At 33.7% G+C, this 16665-nt stretch overlaps 1 protein-coding gene across 1 annotated transcript; it reads left to right on the forward strand.

The window, feature by feature from the left end:
• Nucleotides 1-7467: 7467 nt before the first annotated feature.
• On the forward strand, nt 7468-16431 carry LOC124362435 (ATP synthase subunit beta, mitochondrial-like). The gene is given in 9 exon segments (XM_046816934.1): nt 7468-7629; nt 9922-10098; nt 10224-10358; nt 11044-11205; nt 12311-12495; nt 12999-13280; nt 13713-14105; nt 16020-16082; nt 16084-16431. Coding segments are annotated over 9 exon segments (1569 nt in total). The 5' UTR covers nt 7468-7511; the 3' UTR covers nt 16138-16431.
• Nucleotides 16432-16665: the final 234 nt, after the last annotated feature.

A 16665-nucleotide genomic window follows, 5' to 3' on the forward strand; every position in this document is an offset into this window, starting at 1 on the left:
TTACATACATTACTTACATTATATTGTAATATGTAATAACAATTTATCAGAAATTTGTAATAAAAAAAAGGATCAAGCACGATGCCTGCCCGCTGCGCAGCGCTTCGCGCTGCTTGCTCTTTTAGAAAAAAAAATTAACTCGAGTAGTTCCAAATTTGAAGCCCAGATCACGTCAGTGCCCCTGATCACTAATAGGTAACTCTAAGCAATATATGACCGTCTGGCGGTTGCCTGCTCCCTATAACTGCTTTCCGGCAAGAAATTCTAGTCATTTCCTTTTCTAATTGACTATTGGAACATTATATTGTAATATGAGAAAAATCGAGGTTGACCCATATATTGCTTAGAATTACCCAAAATTTTGTCAAGGAGTGGTCTCAGTTTTGAAACAAGACTGGGGGGTGGTGGAGGGTTGATGTTCATGTAACTGTTACATTTATGTTGTAATTAAAATTTTTAAAACTAATTCTTGTGTACAGATTAATTAAAAATAGGTTAAAACATAACTAGCATTGTTATTTAGTTTTAAGAGAGCTATCGGTTTATATAATGAAAATCGTACCTTGCTATTTGAATTTGTTAGGTTTTACCAGTTTGAAATAATCTATTTGAACTAATTAAAAAAACTGGAAATGTGCTGAAAAGTTACAACTGTAAACAGCACTTCTTCGGTAACCTTGGATAAAAATTTGGAATTCTGAACAGCAAAACAAATTGTGTAATGTACAACTTTGACATTTTGGACCAACTTGTATACAAAAAACAAAATAAATTTAAAACTTTTTCCAAAATAATCAGTGACCTTTAAAATGAGCTTTGGCTCGACTTACCTTTACATTTGAAAATCTTTGGCCCCTACTCCTCCAAAAGTGCCATTTTGGGGTATTTTTTAGTGACAACAATTAATTCTCTGAATTCTTTGGGGTTGAAATAAGGGCGTTTTTATTAAAACGAAGAAAGTAGGTTTCTCTGTTCAGCCGCTTTACATTGCAGACGGGTGGTCTGCCTTAGCCTGTATGTCAATAAAGCTTTATGCAAAATTTCAAGCCTATAGATCAGATCGTTTTCAAGATATTATGTGGACAGACAGAGAGGTAGACAGAAATATCACAGACATTTTTCCAGCTGCTCAAGTGATAGGCTTCTCTGATGATCAGTCAATAACTACTGATCCTAGTTGAAATATCCATTTTGAGGTACTCTAAATGAGTGAGAAGTTCTCCCTGCATTAACTGTTAAGAGGTCACAAGATAATTAAATTATAATTTGTACTAAAAAAAGAGATTTTCATAATTTAAGTTTATGTTGAGATTTGCATCTCTTTATTTTGTGAATGCTTAAATAAGATGGCACAAATAATATATTATATAAAATTATATTATTAATTAATTATATATAAAGCTAGTAGTTCAAAATTTAGAAAAGAATTACTTTTAATTTGGGTTAAAAAAAGTTATAATGTGAATTTAATATTAACAGTGATCAAACAAATTATTATAACCAAAATTAGGAAAACTGAAGAAGACCATATTTGCTCCTCTCACAGTTAATCTCAAATACGCTTAACTTTAGGTGTATCCTAGGCCTACTTTTCAATTTCACAACGAAATATGAGGCTCACATATGTATTTTGGAACAATAAATGAAGCTAGGTTTCCTTACCTAGACAATAGTGGTTTATAAGTTTATAGGCCTAATAGTTTTGGGTGTCTGAAAGATAGGAATGCCACAGCCAAAACTGGTGTCGGAAGGTAATGCCAGCCTATTTTAAGTATTTATTTGTAAATCTAGAACAAGTAATGTGCAATAAGTGAAGAATATATATTTAAACATATATATACAGTATATAGAGGCTATATTAAATTGACTTACCTTTTAAATTTACTTTGTCGAAATATGTTGCTTCCAATCAACTCGTGTAATCTGTTGGAACTATATCTGTAAATGAGATAATAAATAAAATGTGAAGTTTTACATTTACAACTCTGTAATGATCAAATCTGGGAACGGCCAATGAGACCAATACATTTCACATATCAACATAACCTAGATGCTGTTTACAAGTGAAACGAAGGAATGGGTCTCAATGTCACAATATAATTCTTCGTTTAGCCACTCACACAAACACTTTTTTTAGCAATATTTCCCCTACATCAAGTGTCCCCCTCCAAGGTTATTATATTTAATAAATTTGAACCAATAGGAGGTTGTGGCGCTATGCAACACCAGAAAGTAGAGACTGGCTCATAGCGCCACAGAATTGGCCCGAGTGCTCACAGCGCCAACACAACCGAACAAATAATCGTATCCACGCTCACAGCGCCACAGATTTGGTCGAGTGCTCACAGCGCCAACACAACCGAATAAATAATCGGATCCATGCTCACAGCGCCACAGCTCATAGCGCCACACATTTGGGGCCGTTCAAGTATTACGTAAGCAGATTTATTGCAATTATTTACCCCCCCCATCCCCCTTGTCAGCAAAAGTAAGCAAAGCTCTTACCCCCTCCCCAAATGCTTACGTAAACATTTGTCAATTAATGTATTGTTTTTTTTTAATTTTATAACGTTATAATTATAATTTGAAAAATAAGAAAATAGATTTAGGATAGAGATTATATTTTACTGAAACGGTATTCAACATAGAGTAAAGGACAAAAATATTATATCTTACTAACATAACAAACTTTATTTTAAATTTTTGGTACATATATTAAATTCAAATTAACAGTCTTCAGCCCATGAAACCCGAATCCATGATTCTAAGTTTTCGATGACATTGGATTGCTTCGATTGCTGCTCAGTGTTGTGAGTCTGCTCGCTTTCATCCGATTTTGGAATGTCTACGTCATTCTCATCGAGCCATTCAACATCATGGTGCTCTAAGTTTTGAATAATGCACATCAGTTCATTAGCACGACGAGCAGCGACTCTTACAGGTCTAACTTTCCTATCAGTGTGCGTGTTTACTTTCTTATGGATCTTTTCGATGTGACGATTTAGTGACTTGACGGAAGCATGATAAAGACCACACGTTTTGCATGTTCGACTTGATAGCCTCAATTGTACCGTCGGACAAAAATAATCGTATGGCATTTGCAGGAAATCTTTGAGTGAAGCACTTAAGCGTAGAGCTAAATTGACTGGAAGATTAAGAAATTGCCCTCCTTCATCTAAAACCAAGTCATCAACTGTTTGTTTTACTTTTACAGGTGGTAGAAGAAACTTGTCTAGTAATCTAAATAGGCCACTTCTTGGACGACAGCATTCTGTATTTCTACATTTTACAATTTGGAGCAAGTATTGGCTTTCACGCACATGTTCTGAATACCATTTAATGACTGGAAAATCAGGAAGATCTTGTTCACCTGCCCCAACATATTTTGCATTAACATTATAGCCATCAATTTCCATTGAACTCCATACTTCAGCTAATACATTTCCTGCAAATTCGAAATTAGATCTTTCTAAATGTTCATCAATTGTAACGCCACGTTCATCCAAATGAGACCCAAAATGGTCATGAGGCAATATTAAACCAGCCAGTTCCCGACTAAGAGGAGCCATTCTGCGCTCTACTCTGTTATACGCACTTCTTCCGGGAGCATTGGTAGCTAAAAACAATGCATCGAGATCATGTCGCTTAAAGTGTTGTATAGCAAACCCTATGACTTTTTGATAACGCGGATTTTCATCTGGCCCTCCATCAACCGTCATGATTACCACTGGTTTTACTAGTCCATGGTCAGTTTTAGCTAATGGTCGAAACTCTTGAAGTTCGAGAAGCGTCTCGAAATCCTGAGCATGAGTATTAGCAGTAGATGAACTATGCTTTCCACTTCGAATAGTGATGTATGTTGGTCCAGAATATCCAACGGCTTGCGGTTGTCCTAGCATATTGGAAGTGATTTTGATACCAGCATAAACAGATGGTATTAATTTATGACGCTCAGCGATTATCCAATCGTGATCAGGCAATTTGATTCTATATTCCATGTGCATTAGAAGAGGTGCTTGCTTATTTGCCGCAGTTACGCCAATAGGGACTCGAGCTTTATCATCTTGAGATATGAAAAATACTTGATCTGGTCCTAGTATGGATGCTATGTTCTCTAAATAATGGATTGATGTTTCTGCGAACTTGCTATCTAAGTGGCTCTTGTGGTGATCACTTTGAGCCCGAATGAGCTTAACAGGGACTGTCGATACATGTCTTCGTCCCTCTGCAGAATTAGATTTTCTGGGAATCAAACGAAGATATGTCCCACTGCGACTAATGTCAAATCCCATTTTATTTACGTAATTCTTGTGTGAGTTCATCAAGAGTTTTTACGCTGCGAATTGATTCCGTTCGTCTTCTATCATCTGCTGCACTCCCAAATAAAGCTATATCCGCGATTGTTTTCAATAGTAAAGGTTGATTGCTTTCAAGATTAGGACGTCCCACTGAATCCCTCAGAGATAGTCTTTTTTTCATTTCTGGATTTTCATGACAAATATCTTTTAACTTTCTTTTCATACCATCCCTGTGTTTCTTCTGGGCAACTACGTTTTGAACCTTCCTGTTTAAAGACTGTTTTGCTGTTTTTATTTCCTCGCGCAACTTAATGATCTGTTTATCAACTTCAGCACGGCTTGGCATAGTATCTCTGGCAGAATACAAAGCATTCAGATTTTTTTCGAGTAGAGCAATCTTATTTTTCATAGCTTCCTGAGAAGGTTTTGGTCTCTGTTTATCTGTATTTTTATTAATTTCGCATTGCTGTTGTGATTCATTACCGGTTTTTATTTTATCTTCTTCCTGTTTTTTAATATTTGAAGCTGGCTGTGTAATTTGTGTTTTTTCTGCAGGTTTACAGGTTGCCTAAAAATAAAAACTTTCTATGGGTTCTGCTAAAGATTCTCTTATTAAGCTACATAAATACAACGTATGGCAATATATATGGTAAATACAAAACCCTATGGCTTTAAATCTAATATCTTTAAACGAGCAATTCGTTCCGGTCACAAAATACAGGGTGTTATACTCTATTCAAGTAGGTATTTAAAAGAATGTAAACAATCTTGATATGTCTTTTTATTGAAATATGCAATTATAAAATCAGATATTTGTAAAGGTGCGTACAGACATCGCGAGGCTTGCGCCGCGAATGGTTCGTCTCGCATACATCAACCTGAGGCATGCTACGGCACATGTAGGCTATACGTGCGAACCATTCGCGGCGCACGCCTCGCGATGTCTGTACGCACCTTTATGTACTTACAGAAAAGCAATTTTAATATTTGTTGAGTTTTTAAATGAATTACAACAGATTTTACACAGTTTACAATTTTAAACCACATATTTCAATAAAAAGACATATAAAGATTGTTTACATTCTGTTAAATACCTATTTGAATAGATTATAGTTTTCTGTAGGTATATATATATATATATATATATATATATATATATATATATATATATATATATGTGTGTGTGTGTGTGTATAAAACTAACATCCTGTATTTTGTGACCAATTGACGGAATCAATTATAAGAAATAAATCTATATAATGAATATTACCTCTTTACTTTAAGATAGGCCATAATATTTTCTAATTAGCAAAGAGAAACTTTTTGGCGATTTCTAATATTTCTAGTAGGTATTCATAGGTACCTAAAATGATTTCGTCACTCACCTTAGAAAAAAAATGTAGTAGATTGGATTTATTCTTAGTCGCCGCTTGCAATTCTTCTTCGGTTCTCTTAGATACAATAATAATTTCAAGTTCCTTGTCGGATTTTGCTTGTAATTTGTAATTTCGCCACACTTCGTTAACTAACTTTTGTACATTTTGTACTTTCGTACTTGTATGAGATTTTTTAAAACTTTCAAACAATTTTTGGTATAACTTGGATTTGTCTATTTGAAACGATATCTTATTTAAACATTAAACTTTGGCTAATGGAATGAATGGTAACACAAATGTTAACTTGCTTTACTATGCTTACAATACGTCTACTCGCTATAGCATCCAAACGAAACAATACACTGATAGAGGAAATTTAGACAAGTGAACAGCGCGCGGTAACTCCCTTACTCGGTTCTAACGCGAGTAGGGGAATTACCGCGCACTGTTCACTAAACGTATGTATTACTTGCGGGAATCCCCGAAAATGCGTTTCGTTTTCAAGCAAAGACAATGTGTGGGTTGCCATTCGTGTAAAAAAGAAAATAACTACCGATGACGTAATCATCATCTAGACTCCCCTACCCCCCATGTCATCCAAAATAAGCAAAGCAAAGACCCCCCCCGCCCCCCCATAGTGCTTACGTAATACTTGAACGGCCCCTTTGTTGTGGCGCTGTGAGCTGTGGCGCTATGAGGCCGCACCTGACAGCATATTGCTTGTTTGTTTAATGGCTAAATCAATATTTGGTTACAATGACTACAGTGTCTTTAAAACTTTGATCTTTAAAACTTTGACCAGTGATTACGTATGAATGTGATAATAACGGTATGGCGGATAATAACCTACAAGGCCGGAAGGGCTACAAATTTTAATTTTCCAGAAAAAAATCGGTACCGTATTCGGAAAACGAATTTTACCAAGAAGTTAACTGTTTAATATCCAGCCTGAGGTTATCAAGTAAGAAGATGAAAATAATGTCATCAAGCAGAAGCTGAAATCCTGATTGCTGAATAATCCTTTTATACAGTTGATGAGTTCGTAAATTGGGGGATCCAGTGAGATCAAATATTGACTAACACTGTTCTATACCAATATGTATTTTTATTTATATTTGACACTATTGTAATCCTTGGAAAATGTTAAAATAAAGATAATTGTCTTAACACATCGATATAAAATAGAAAAGTATAAAGTGTTAATATAGTTATTGTATGAAGGCCTCGATTGTGAATCCATACCAAAGAAAGGTGTCCAACTTAAATGGCTCCAAGGTCATGTAAATCATAAACAGGCTTCTCATTCTACTCATTCTACTGATCACTTATTGTGAAATGGTATTGGGAATCTATGGAGTGCGTTCTTCTACAAATACCTCAAACTTTGAGATTCTCAATAAATTACCTTTCAGCCACAAAATAAAAGCTTTTGATATTTAATACTATAAATATCTCTACATTCTAAATCAGAGATATGCTCAGTAGATACGTCCTTAGTTCTTTAGATACATGAGGATACTTCCTTGGTGTAGAAATACGAATCTTTAACACACAATTAAAGATTCGATAAAACCTTCAATAATCATTTATAAATAAATATTTATAATAACGAAAGATCTATAGAACCATTTAAGTAGTTTTATTTAATAATTGAAGTGTTTAATCTTTTAAATAAAAAAACCATAATTTTTTATATAGTGCTGCTAGGGAGATTTGTCATTTGGCGTATATCCAAACCGAAGCAACCAATAAAAGTAGTCTGCGCAAGTGCCAAGAAAATTAGATCACGTGACCCTTCTTTCTCGTCTCCATCGATCGTTCTCCTCTGTCGGTCGTCATGTTGAATGCGGTAACAAGAGCGGCAGCCGGGGTTTTGAGGGGAGTAAAATCCTCCAAAACTCCCCAGCTTCTTCAAAATGAAGCTTCAACTATCATTGGAGCTCTTGCTGGTACATGTAAGTATTGAAATTTGTGTTTTCCAACTATATTATAGGTTTTGTGTTGTGCCAGGCGGACTTCCCATTTCAAGGGTAATGGAGGTCGTCGATCAGATGATCCCACTTTACTATAGATTTTTAATAAGTTAGATAGAATTTAATTTGTCTCCTTTTTATATAATTTAGATTTTGTGTTTTTTAGTTTTTTTCTGTGTTATATTTATATTTTAATTTAATATAACTTTTCAGATCCGGCCATTGCAACCTTTCTGAGTGGGATACACATTTTCATAAATTTTATTATTTTTATTTATCCATATGTTCTTATTAGCAATATCTTGTAAACCTTCAAAATCCTACTGTATCCTTAATTCACACTATACTATTTAAATTTTTTTGTTGTCCTAGCCTAAATTTTACAAGTCAGTTCCAATATAAGTTAGATGTACCCATTCTAATCCTAGATTTGTTATCTAGACCTACTTTAGTTCCCCTTGATTCCTATTTTTTACTTTAATTAATTAATTGTAGAATATTTTGTAATTAAATTGTTTTATTTGATAACTTCTATTTGTGATAAGTCCTCAAGGGTAAAGTAGGTCACCTTTATTAACTAACAATAAAGGCTGCAAATTTTAGTTTCATACATTTTTAGTATATTTGTTAAAACGTATTTTTAACATATTTGTTCTTGTACATATTTTAGTCAATATAGGCTAACAATATTGATTAAATAAAACAAGTAATTTAAGAGGTCTTAGTAGGGTTACCAATTGCGTATGAGGATAGTTTGAGTTTTTCAATACACTTTCAGGATTTTTGCAATTCCTATCTCTGCGGTGAAGCTTGATTGTTTTTTCCTCTGTGCTCTAGGTCTTGTTTGCCAATATGCACTTTATTTGCGTTTATTGTTATTAAATTATTTTTTTTCCTCTTTTATGATTGATCAGATTTGGCTGCAGTATAATAAGTGTCCAACATTCAGTGATCGATATTCATAATCCTCCCTATAACTATTTAAACCAAATTACGTTATATTTCAATTACATTGTATTGCAAATTACAGTATAAAAAGTAATAATATTATGGTGAATAAAAAACTATTTAGGATATGTGTATTTATAAAATATAATAAACAAAACAGTATAACATTTACTAAATTGTGGTAAAAATCACATAGGCCTAGGCTACACCAAAACTAGATTCTATTCTATGGCCAATAAAACAGTTTTTATATATGAAAATATACATTTGTTTGCACATGCTAACTTATATAAACAGTCGTATTAAATACATATGAATAGTAACCCTGAATAAATAAGTTTAAAAAGTATGATATATACAAAATTCGTACTGATTTCTTGTAACTTGAAAAATTTTAGCACGTGGGAGTCATTTTTAGATCTAAAATACTGAGATTTAAATAAAAAATGTATTAATAAAATATAAAAATAACAGTCAAATAAATTTTATTTAGGCTGACTGTTTTGTCTAGACCCTAATATATAACTTAGTTTTCAGAATAAGTTATATCATTGAATATAATACTAATAAAGAGTACACAAACACTACATTTCATTGAATGGCAGATATCATTATTATGTTTTATTATGATAAAACTACATACATAATTTATAAATCAAATACACAAAAGTTAATAGTAAATTTAAATAAAGTTAATTTACAAAAGTGAATACAGTACAGAAGTTATACTGAGTTACTAGAAATGTGTCTTGATTACATCCGTCAAATTCAAGGTTCTTCTTCTATGGGACGGCCTATTGACATGCACTTATGCCTCAAAAGCCTTTTGCGCACTCTGCAAGCACACCATGAGGCCTACCAATCTATGATTTCAGCAGAATTACTTTTTACTTGCTACATAACAATTTTAAAATTAAAGATATTCTTTCAATATTTTCTTAAACTGCCACCTTAAACTACTTTTAGTTTTTTTGTTTTTTTTTTTAGGAAAATGATAAAAAAAATGGAAAACAATGAAGTTTTGGTAAGACAAAAAACATGTATTATTTTATGTGTAATGTATAGTTTGTGAGCACCTAAAAATTCTTTTTTTGGAAATGAAAGCATAACTTAGTTATACTACTTAAAGTTGTTGAGTACGGCTTTAGATGGTTTTTTTAGTTAACATGCTTAAAGTAAATTTGTGATATTTAATACAATATACTACCCACATGTATAAAAAAATCAATAATTTAAATAAAGACTATAGGCAAAATATCCTTACTTTCTTAAGTCTGGATGTCAGTATTTATTGTTGGAAATATAAATTAAATTTTCTTTTTTCAGCATATGCGACTGCAGCACCAAAAGCAGCTGCTGGTGCAGGATCCAAAGGAAAGGTAGTGGCAGTTATTGGTGCCGTTGTGGACGTACAGTTTGATGACAACCTGCCACCCATCCTCAATGCCCTGGAAGTCAAGGGCAGAACACCCAGGCTTGTACTGGAGGTTGCCCAGCACTTGGGTCAGTATGTGCTGATATTGATTTAAATATATCTTTATTTATTTAAAGAAGTAAATTGATACATTCTAGTAAAAGATTGAAAGTCAAGGGGGAAAATCTAAATAAAATATCTGTTTGCTATACAGGAGAGAACACTGTACGAACTATTGCCATGGATGGTACTGAGGGTCTGGTCAGAGGTCAGGATGTCCTGGACACCGGTTTTCCCATCAGGATCCCTGTTGGAGCTGAGACTCTGGGCAGGATCATCAACGTTATTGGTAAATTTTATTTTTTCTGTATCATAGTCCATAAATTATTAATTTCAAAGCTAAATGTGGTGGGTAAATTAGATGCAAAGCTAAATTTATTATTACTTATATTATGAAGCAAAATTTATATTAGTTTTAGAATGATCATCTTTTTATAAATTTATAGACTGTAACCCCAGTTAATTATGGTTGTATTTAAGTCAAGTTAAGTACATTTTTATTTTTTTAAGTTTTTTTTTGTAGTTTTTTATAGCATTCAACATTTTTTTTTCATGTATGATCATCTCACAATGAAGGAAATGGGATAATAAAAGCTCGGATTTTATATTAAAAAATTTATAGAGTTTTAATTTGTTCTAATAATTTATTTTTGATTTAGATTCTATGCCATTGACTACTTGATATATCACAATATAATGAAATATGAGTTAAAGTAAAAAAAATCATAGCTTCTCTTGCGTTATACAAGTGTATTAATAAGTTACTTTAATAATTTTCAATTAGCTATTTAACTTGCTGTTTAGCCCTATAAAAATACAAAAACGACTCTAATTGAAAGTCATATTCCAAAAATATAGATAGAAATGTCACACTCGTATTTTGAATTTTACAAGTTTTTACGAACAATTTTGAAGACATACTTTGTTTCACTAGTTTCGTTGTAATACTATTGGACATGTAATATGAATTACAGGAGAACCTATTGATGAGAGAGGCCCTATTAACACTGACAAGTATGCTGCCATCCACGCTGATGCTCCTGAGTTTGTAGACATGAGTGTAGAGCAAGAAATCTTAGTCACTGGCATCAAAGTCGTAGACCTGCTGGCTCCTTATGCTAAGGGAGGAAAGATTGGTGAGTCTGTCCCAATAGCCATATTTTGTAGCTTTTAAGTCTGGTCAATAAATTATGAATTTATTTTGACTCAATAGAGTCAATAAATATTTGATAAAAGAAATCAGCAATAGTGGTTACTATTTATAACAGAGCATTAACTTTTTAACTTAATTTTATGTATCTATATTTCTATTCTTGATATATTATTTATGGTAACATGTTGGCAAAAATGTTGTTTAACCAAAGCTAAAAGAAGATACAAATGTATGATTTCAGTTCAAATAAAAATGTATTGAAATTCTTGTTTAAGATAAGCTTGAAGATAGGTAGATTTAACCCCTTTATTCAGTTTTTGAGAAAGTGACATATCAATAATTTTATTACTGAATTTTGCTCCCGACAAGTTATTTATTAATATTAATCCACCATACTCATTTTTTATTATGTTCTTTAATGAGCTTAGATGCTATTTCTACATTGCAATAGACCTCTTCTCTATGCTCACTTAAGTGAAAATTTCCTGGAAAACTTTATTAAGCCATAGTTGATACTTTATTATGAGATAGCTATCTAAAAGTGTGCTTTAGACGAATTCTACAAGTTGATTTTGAGTATCGAAACAAAATTAAAATGTTTTGACAAAATAATCTATACAGTGATTATATTCAATACTAACTACATTATGATCATATGTTCAGGTTGTTCTCTAACTGCAATAAGTTTTATTAATATTTCTAGAAGATTAGGCGTTAATTTGTTATAATCCCAAGGCAAAAAGTTTTGGAAGTTTTACTTACTTGGGACCTAAAAAACTACATTATTAGAAAGAATAGACTTTATTTGACGTACTGTGAAAATTAAATGATGTTATTATGACGATCAGTTTTTCTTTCTGCCTCCAAAAAGTAAGCGTTGGTGGCAAGAAGGGGATCACTCAGTCCCCTATTTGTTATTTATGTTAGTTTGGTGGTGCCGGAGTGGGCAAGACTACTGATTTTGGAGGTGATCAACAACGTTGCTGAGGCTCACGGTGGTTACTCTGTGTTTGCTGGAGTTATAGGCCTGCTGGAAGAGATAAACATAATAGTCTTAATCTTGACATTAATGTAATATTCTGTGGCAGGTCTGTTTGGTGGTGCCGGAGTGGGCAAGACTGTACTGATTATGGAGCTGATCAACAACGTTGCCAAGGCTCACGGTGGTTACTCCGTGTTTGCTGGAGTCGGGGAGAGGACCCGAGAGGGCAATGACTTGTATCATGAAATGATTGAGTCTGGTGTAATTTCTCTGAAGGACAAGACATCTAAGGTATGACTAGCTGCACATATGAATTCAGTGTGTTATTTTAAATGTACATTGTTTATATGGACAAACTTATACTCAATAGCATATTATCTTTCTAATTCTACTGTAAATCCCTACAAACACCAATTTTTGGTTCTTTCATGCTACAATATTTGTGTACTAGTAAATAAATGACAGGCAACGGTTTTGTGTTTTAAATACTATTTCATTGTCAGTATTAACAATGGTGTTTACATTGTCTTAAAAAGCTTTTCTTTCTATCTATAATTTATTTTCATGGTTTGAATTAGCTCCAAGGTATTTTTTACTGGTTTAGTTTCTTTAGTATCTAACTTTAATTCCAAATAAAAATAATTTTATTATTTTAAAACTTTGAACGACAATGATATTTTGTTCAGGAAAATTGACAAGAAAAAAATTAGTTTCATTTAAGAGAAAATAACACGTAATTTTTGTAGACTTACTAAATGCTAAATATTTTGAGTAACAAAAATCATTTATTTTAGGTAGCGCTGGTGTACGGACAGATGAATGAGCCCCCAGGCGCCCGTGCCCGAGTAGCTCTGACCGGACTGACTGTGGCTGAATATTTCCGTGACCAAGAAGGACAGGATGTACTGCTTTTCATCGACAACATTTTCCGTTTCACCCAGGCTGGTTCAGAGGTATCTGCCCTGCTGGGACGTATCCCCTCCGCTGTAGGTTATCAGCCCACTCTGGCCACTGACATGGGTACCATGCAGGAACGTATCACCACCACCAAGAAGGGTTCCATCACATCAGTGCAGGTCAGCTTTCTGTCTGTTTAGTTTTTGGAAAGTAACAGTTCAGAAATGGAAAATGTTCGTGTAAGTTTTATTTTAATGTTATGTTACTAATTTATACTGGTATTATCGACTTACATGAAATCCATTCTAGGAGTAATAGTTTATACATTCAACATAAATATGTTGTCAATATTTTTCAGTTCTCAACTTAAGAAAACATAATTATTTCACATAAATGTTTGTTAATCGTAAGTTTATATATAACTTGATTCAAGTTCTATTGTTACGGTTTTAGTGTCAAAGCTTCTATTGTTAGTGCATAAAATAAAATATAATTTATTATACTTCAGTTTAGGTTAATGTATTCTTCTTGTTACCCAAATCAATAAAAAAATATTTTCCTCATAGATGGAATATCTTATATATTAGCTGAATGCAGTATGTTTCTTGCAGGCTATCTACGTGCCTGCTGATGACTTGACTGACCCTGCTCCTGCTACCACTTTCGCTCACTTGGACGCCACCACTGTACTGTCCCGAGCCATCGCCGAGCTGGGCATCTACCCCGCTGTCGACCCTCTGGATTCCACCTCCCGTATCATGGACCCCAACATCATCGGTGCTGAGCATTACAACATTGCCCGAGGTGTCCAGAAGATCCTCCAGGACTACAAATCCCTACAGGACATCATCGCTATCCTGGGTATGGATGAATTGTCTGAAGAGGATAAGCTGACTGTTGCCCGAGCCCGTAAGATCCAGAGGTTCCTGTCACAGCCCTTCCAGGTGGCTGAGGTCTTCACCGGCCACGCTGGCAAGCTGGTGCCCCTTGAGGAAACTATCAAGGTGCGAGGAATAGTCCTATATTGTGTTTAATGAGTGATATTTCTATTGCTTTTTTCAATTGAGACTTGGTAGTTTGCTATTGATTTGTATTAAACCTTTACTCCATCTAATGTTATACAAACACTCATTAAATCAAATGCAATTGTAAGTTAAAATATGTGTTGTTTGACAGAGGATTTTTGTTACTGACTTTTGTTATTAAATTCTAGCATAAGACTTAACTTATTATGGCACTGATCATCTATCATTTTCTGTCTTATCTGGCTGAAGATCACAACAATGATTAATACTGTTCTGTTCTGATTCACATTTATTTTTTTCGGATTTAGTTTTCGCAATATATTTTCCAGAAAGTGTTTCAGTAATGCATGAGCAAAAAGGTGATTTTGTTAAGAGGGCTGCTATTTATATTTCTGGCCTAATCATAAAAATACAAGATTAAGGACAAAACCTGTTTAATTGTTTTCAAAATATTCTCCATGAAGATTGATACACTTGTGCATGCGTTGGAACCAATTTTTAAAGCACTCTTTCCACTCCGTTTCAGGTACTTCGAAAACATGGGTTTTGAATGCAACAACTGCTTTTTCAGGTGTAGGAAACCATTGCCCACATAGTTTTTTCTTGATATTCAGGAACAAAAAATGTTATTAGGTGCCAAGTCAGGGCTGTAGGGTGGATAACCCATCAGTTTAATGTTTTGCCCTGTCAAAAACTCTTATTATTTCAGTATATCTGTGGCAGTTTGCATTGTCATGATGAAGAATGATGCGTTTTTGGCATTTCCCCGAAGTTTCTCAAAGACTTTTGACAAACAAATAGTGGTGTACTGTACTGAATTGACCGTCCTACATTGCTCTAATGGCACATTCACCACGTGACCGGTAATTCTGAAGAAAACGGCAACCATTTGCTTTGATGTGCTTCTTCCACAAACAACTTTGGTTGGATTTGGCTTGTCTTGAATCAGTGGATTGCTGTTTTGTTTCAGGTTCATAAGAGTATATCCGTATTCATTACCAGTGCATATGTCATAAACTGCTTTTAATACACCTTGAGCCAATTTGTTCAACATTTTCTTGCATCGATAAGCCTCCTTTTGAGTGTTTGTCAGGTTATGCGATATCCAACTCGAACAAACTTTTTTATACACCTTGAGCCAATTTGTTCAACATTTTCTTTCATCAATAAGCCTCCTTTTGAGTGTTTGTCAGGTTATGCATTATCCAACTCGAACAAATCTTTTTCACATGCAAATGTAATGCAAAATCTTATTGATGCTTGTCATACTTTTGTCTCTATCTCACGATATGTCACATGACGATCATGCTTTATCAGTTCATGCTCAGCATCGATCTTTTCTTTTACAACAACCGATGTTCCGATGTTGGACAACCTTCACTCGACGGCCATGGTGGAATTCGTTATACCAGTTCTTCACAGTGCTGTAGGAAGGCACTTCATTACCATATAAGGAATTATTAAGTTCATCTGTGCACTCTTGTCGTATCAGGCCATGTTGAATGTTGTGAAAAATTATTGCACAAAAAATGTTTACAATTCAATTCCATTTTCACCTAAGATCAATTTTTCAACCTAGTGTCAATAACACTAACAATGAAATAAGACAATTTTTGGTTGAGGTTATGTTTAACAATGTGAACTTTGCGCTGGAAACGTCAGCTGGTGCCTACCAACAATCATTGTTACCAAGGTCAGAAACGTAAATAGCAGCCCTCGTACTTAGGTAATGAACCAATAACTTGCTGTCCCATTTATTGACACTGGCAATTTTAAAAACACTGATGTTGTTTCTGAAATAAAATATTTAATTTCATGTGTTAGTGAGGTAAAACCTAAGTGTAATTTAACATAATGCTAAATAGAAATAAAAAAGTATTTATTTTTTTTCAGGGATTCAACAAAATCCTGGCTGGAGAGTTAGATCATTTACCTGAGGTCGCTTTCTACATGGTCGGGCCCGATTGAGGAGGTGGTTGCCAAGGCTGAAACTTTGGCCAAGTCAGCTTAAACAAACCAATGATAGTATGCATTTCCTGACTGAAGCCTCTTCAGCTCCAACTATTATTTTCACCATGTGAATATTGTTGAAGAAGAGAAAGTAGAACGCAAATAAAAAAAACATTAAATTTCCATTACTTTATGTTCAATTTAACACAGAACTTGTCACTTACTTTTTAATCAAAAGCTATGTTTCGAATTAGCCTTGTTTACCGCATTGTTACTGTATTCCCACAAGTAATTTAATGAAATGTTTATCGGTATTTGTTACTTTATATGTTATTAAAGGTGGAAACATCTTCCATAATTTTGTTATCTTTCCCCTCATCTAAATTCTTCCAACAAGAAATGGTTTGTGTGTCATTAATTTAAAACTTATCATCACAAGTTGAGTAATCAATTATTTTTATGCACATTTAAACACCATTAATGAACATAAGTTACAATTTCATGTACTAGCATCAAAATTACCTTAAATAAATCACAATTTTGGAAGAATTGTGACAGAGTAAATAATACTTTTATCTAAATTGAAGTG

Source organism: Homalodisca vitripennis, chromosome 5 (genome assembly GCF_021130785.1).
Source record: "Homalodisca vitripennis isolate AUS2020 chromosome 5, UT_GWSS_2.1, whole genome shotgun sequence".
Taxonomy (NCBI): Eukaryota; Metazoa; Arthropoda; class Insecta; order Hemiptera; family Cicadellidae; genus Homalodisca; species Homalodisca vitripennis.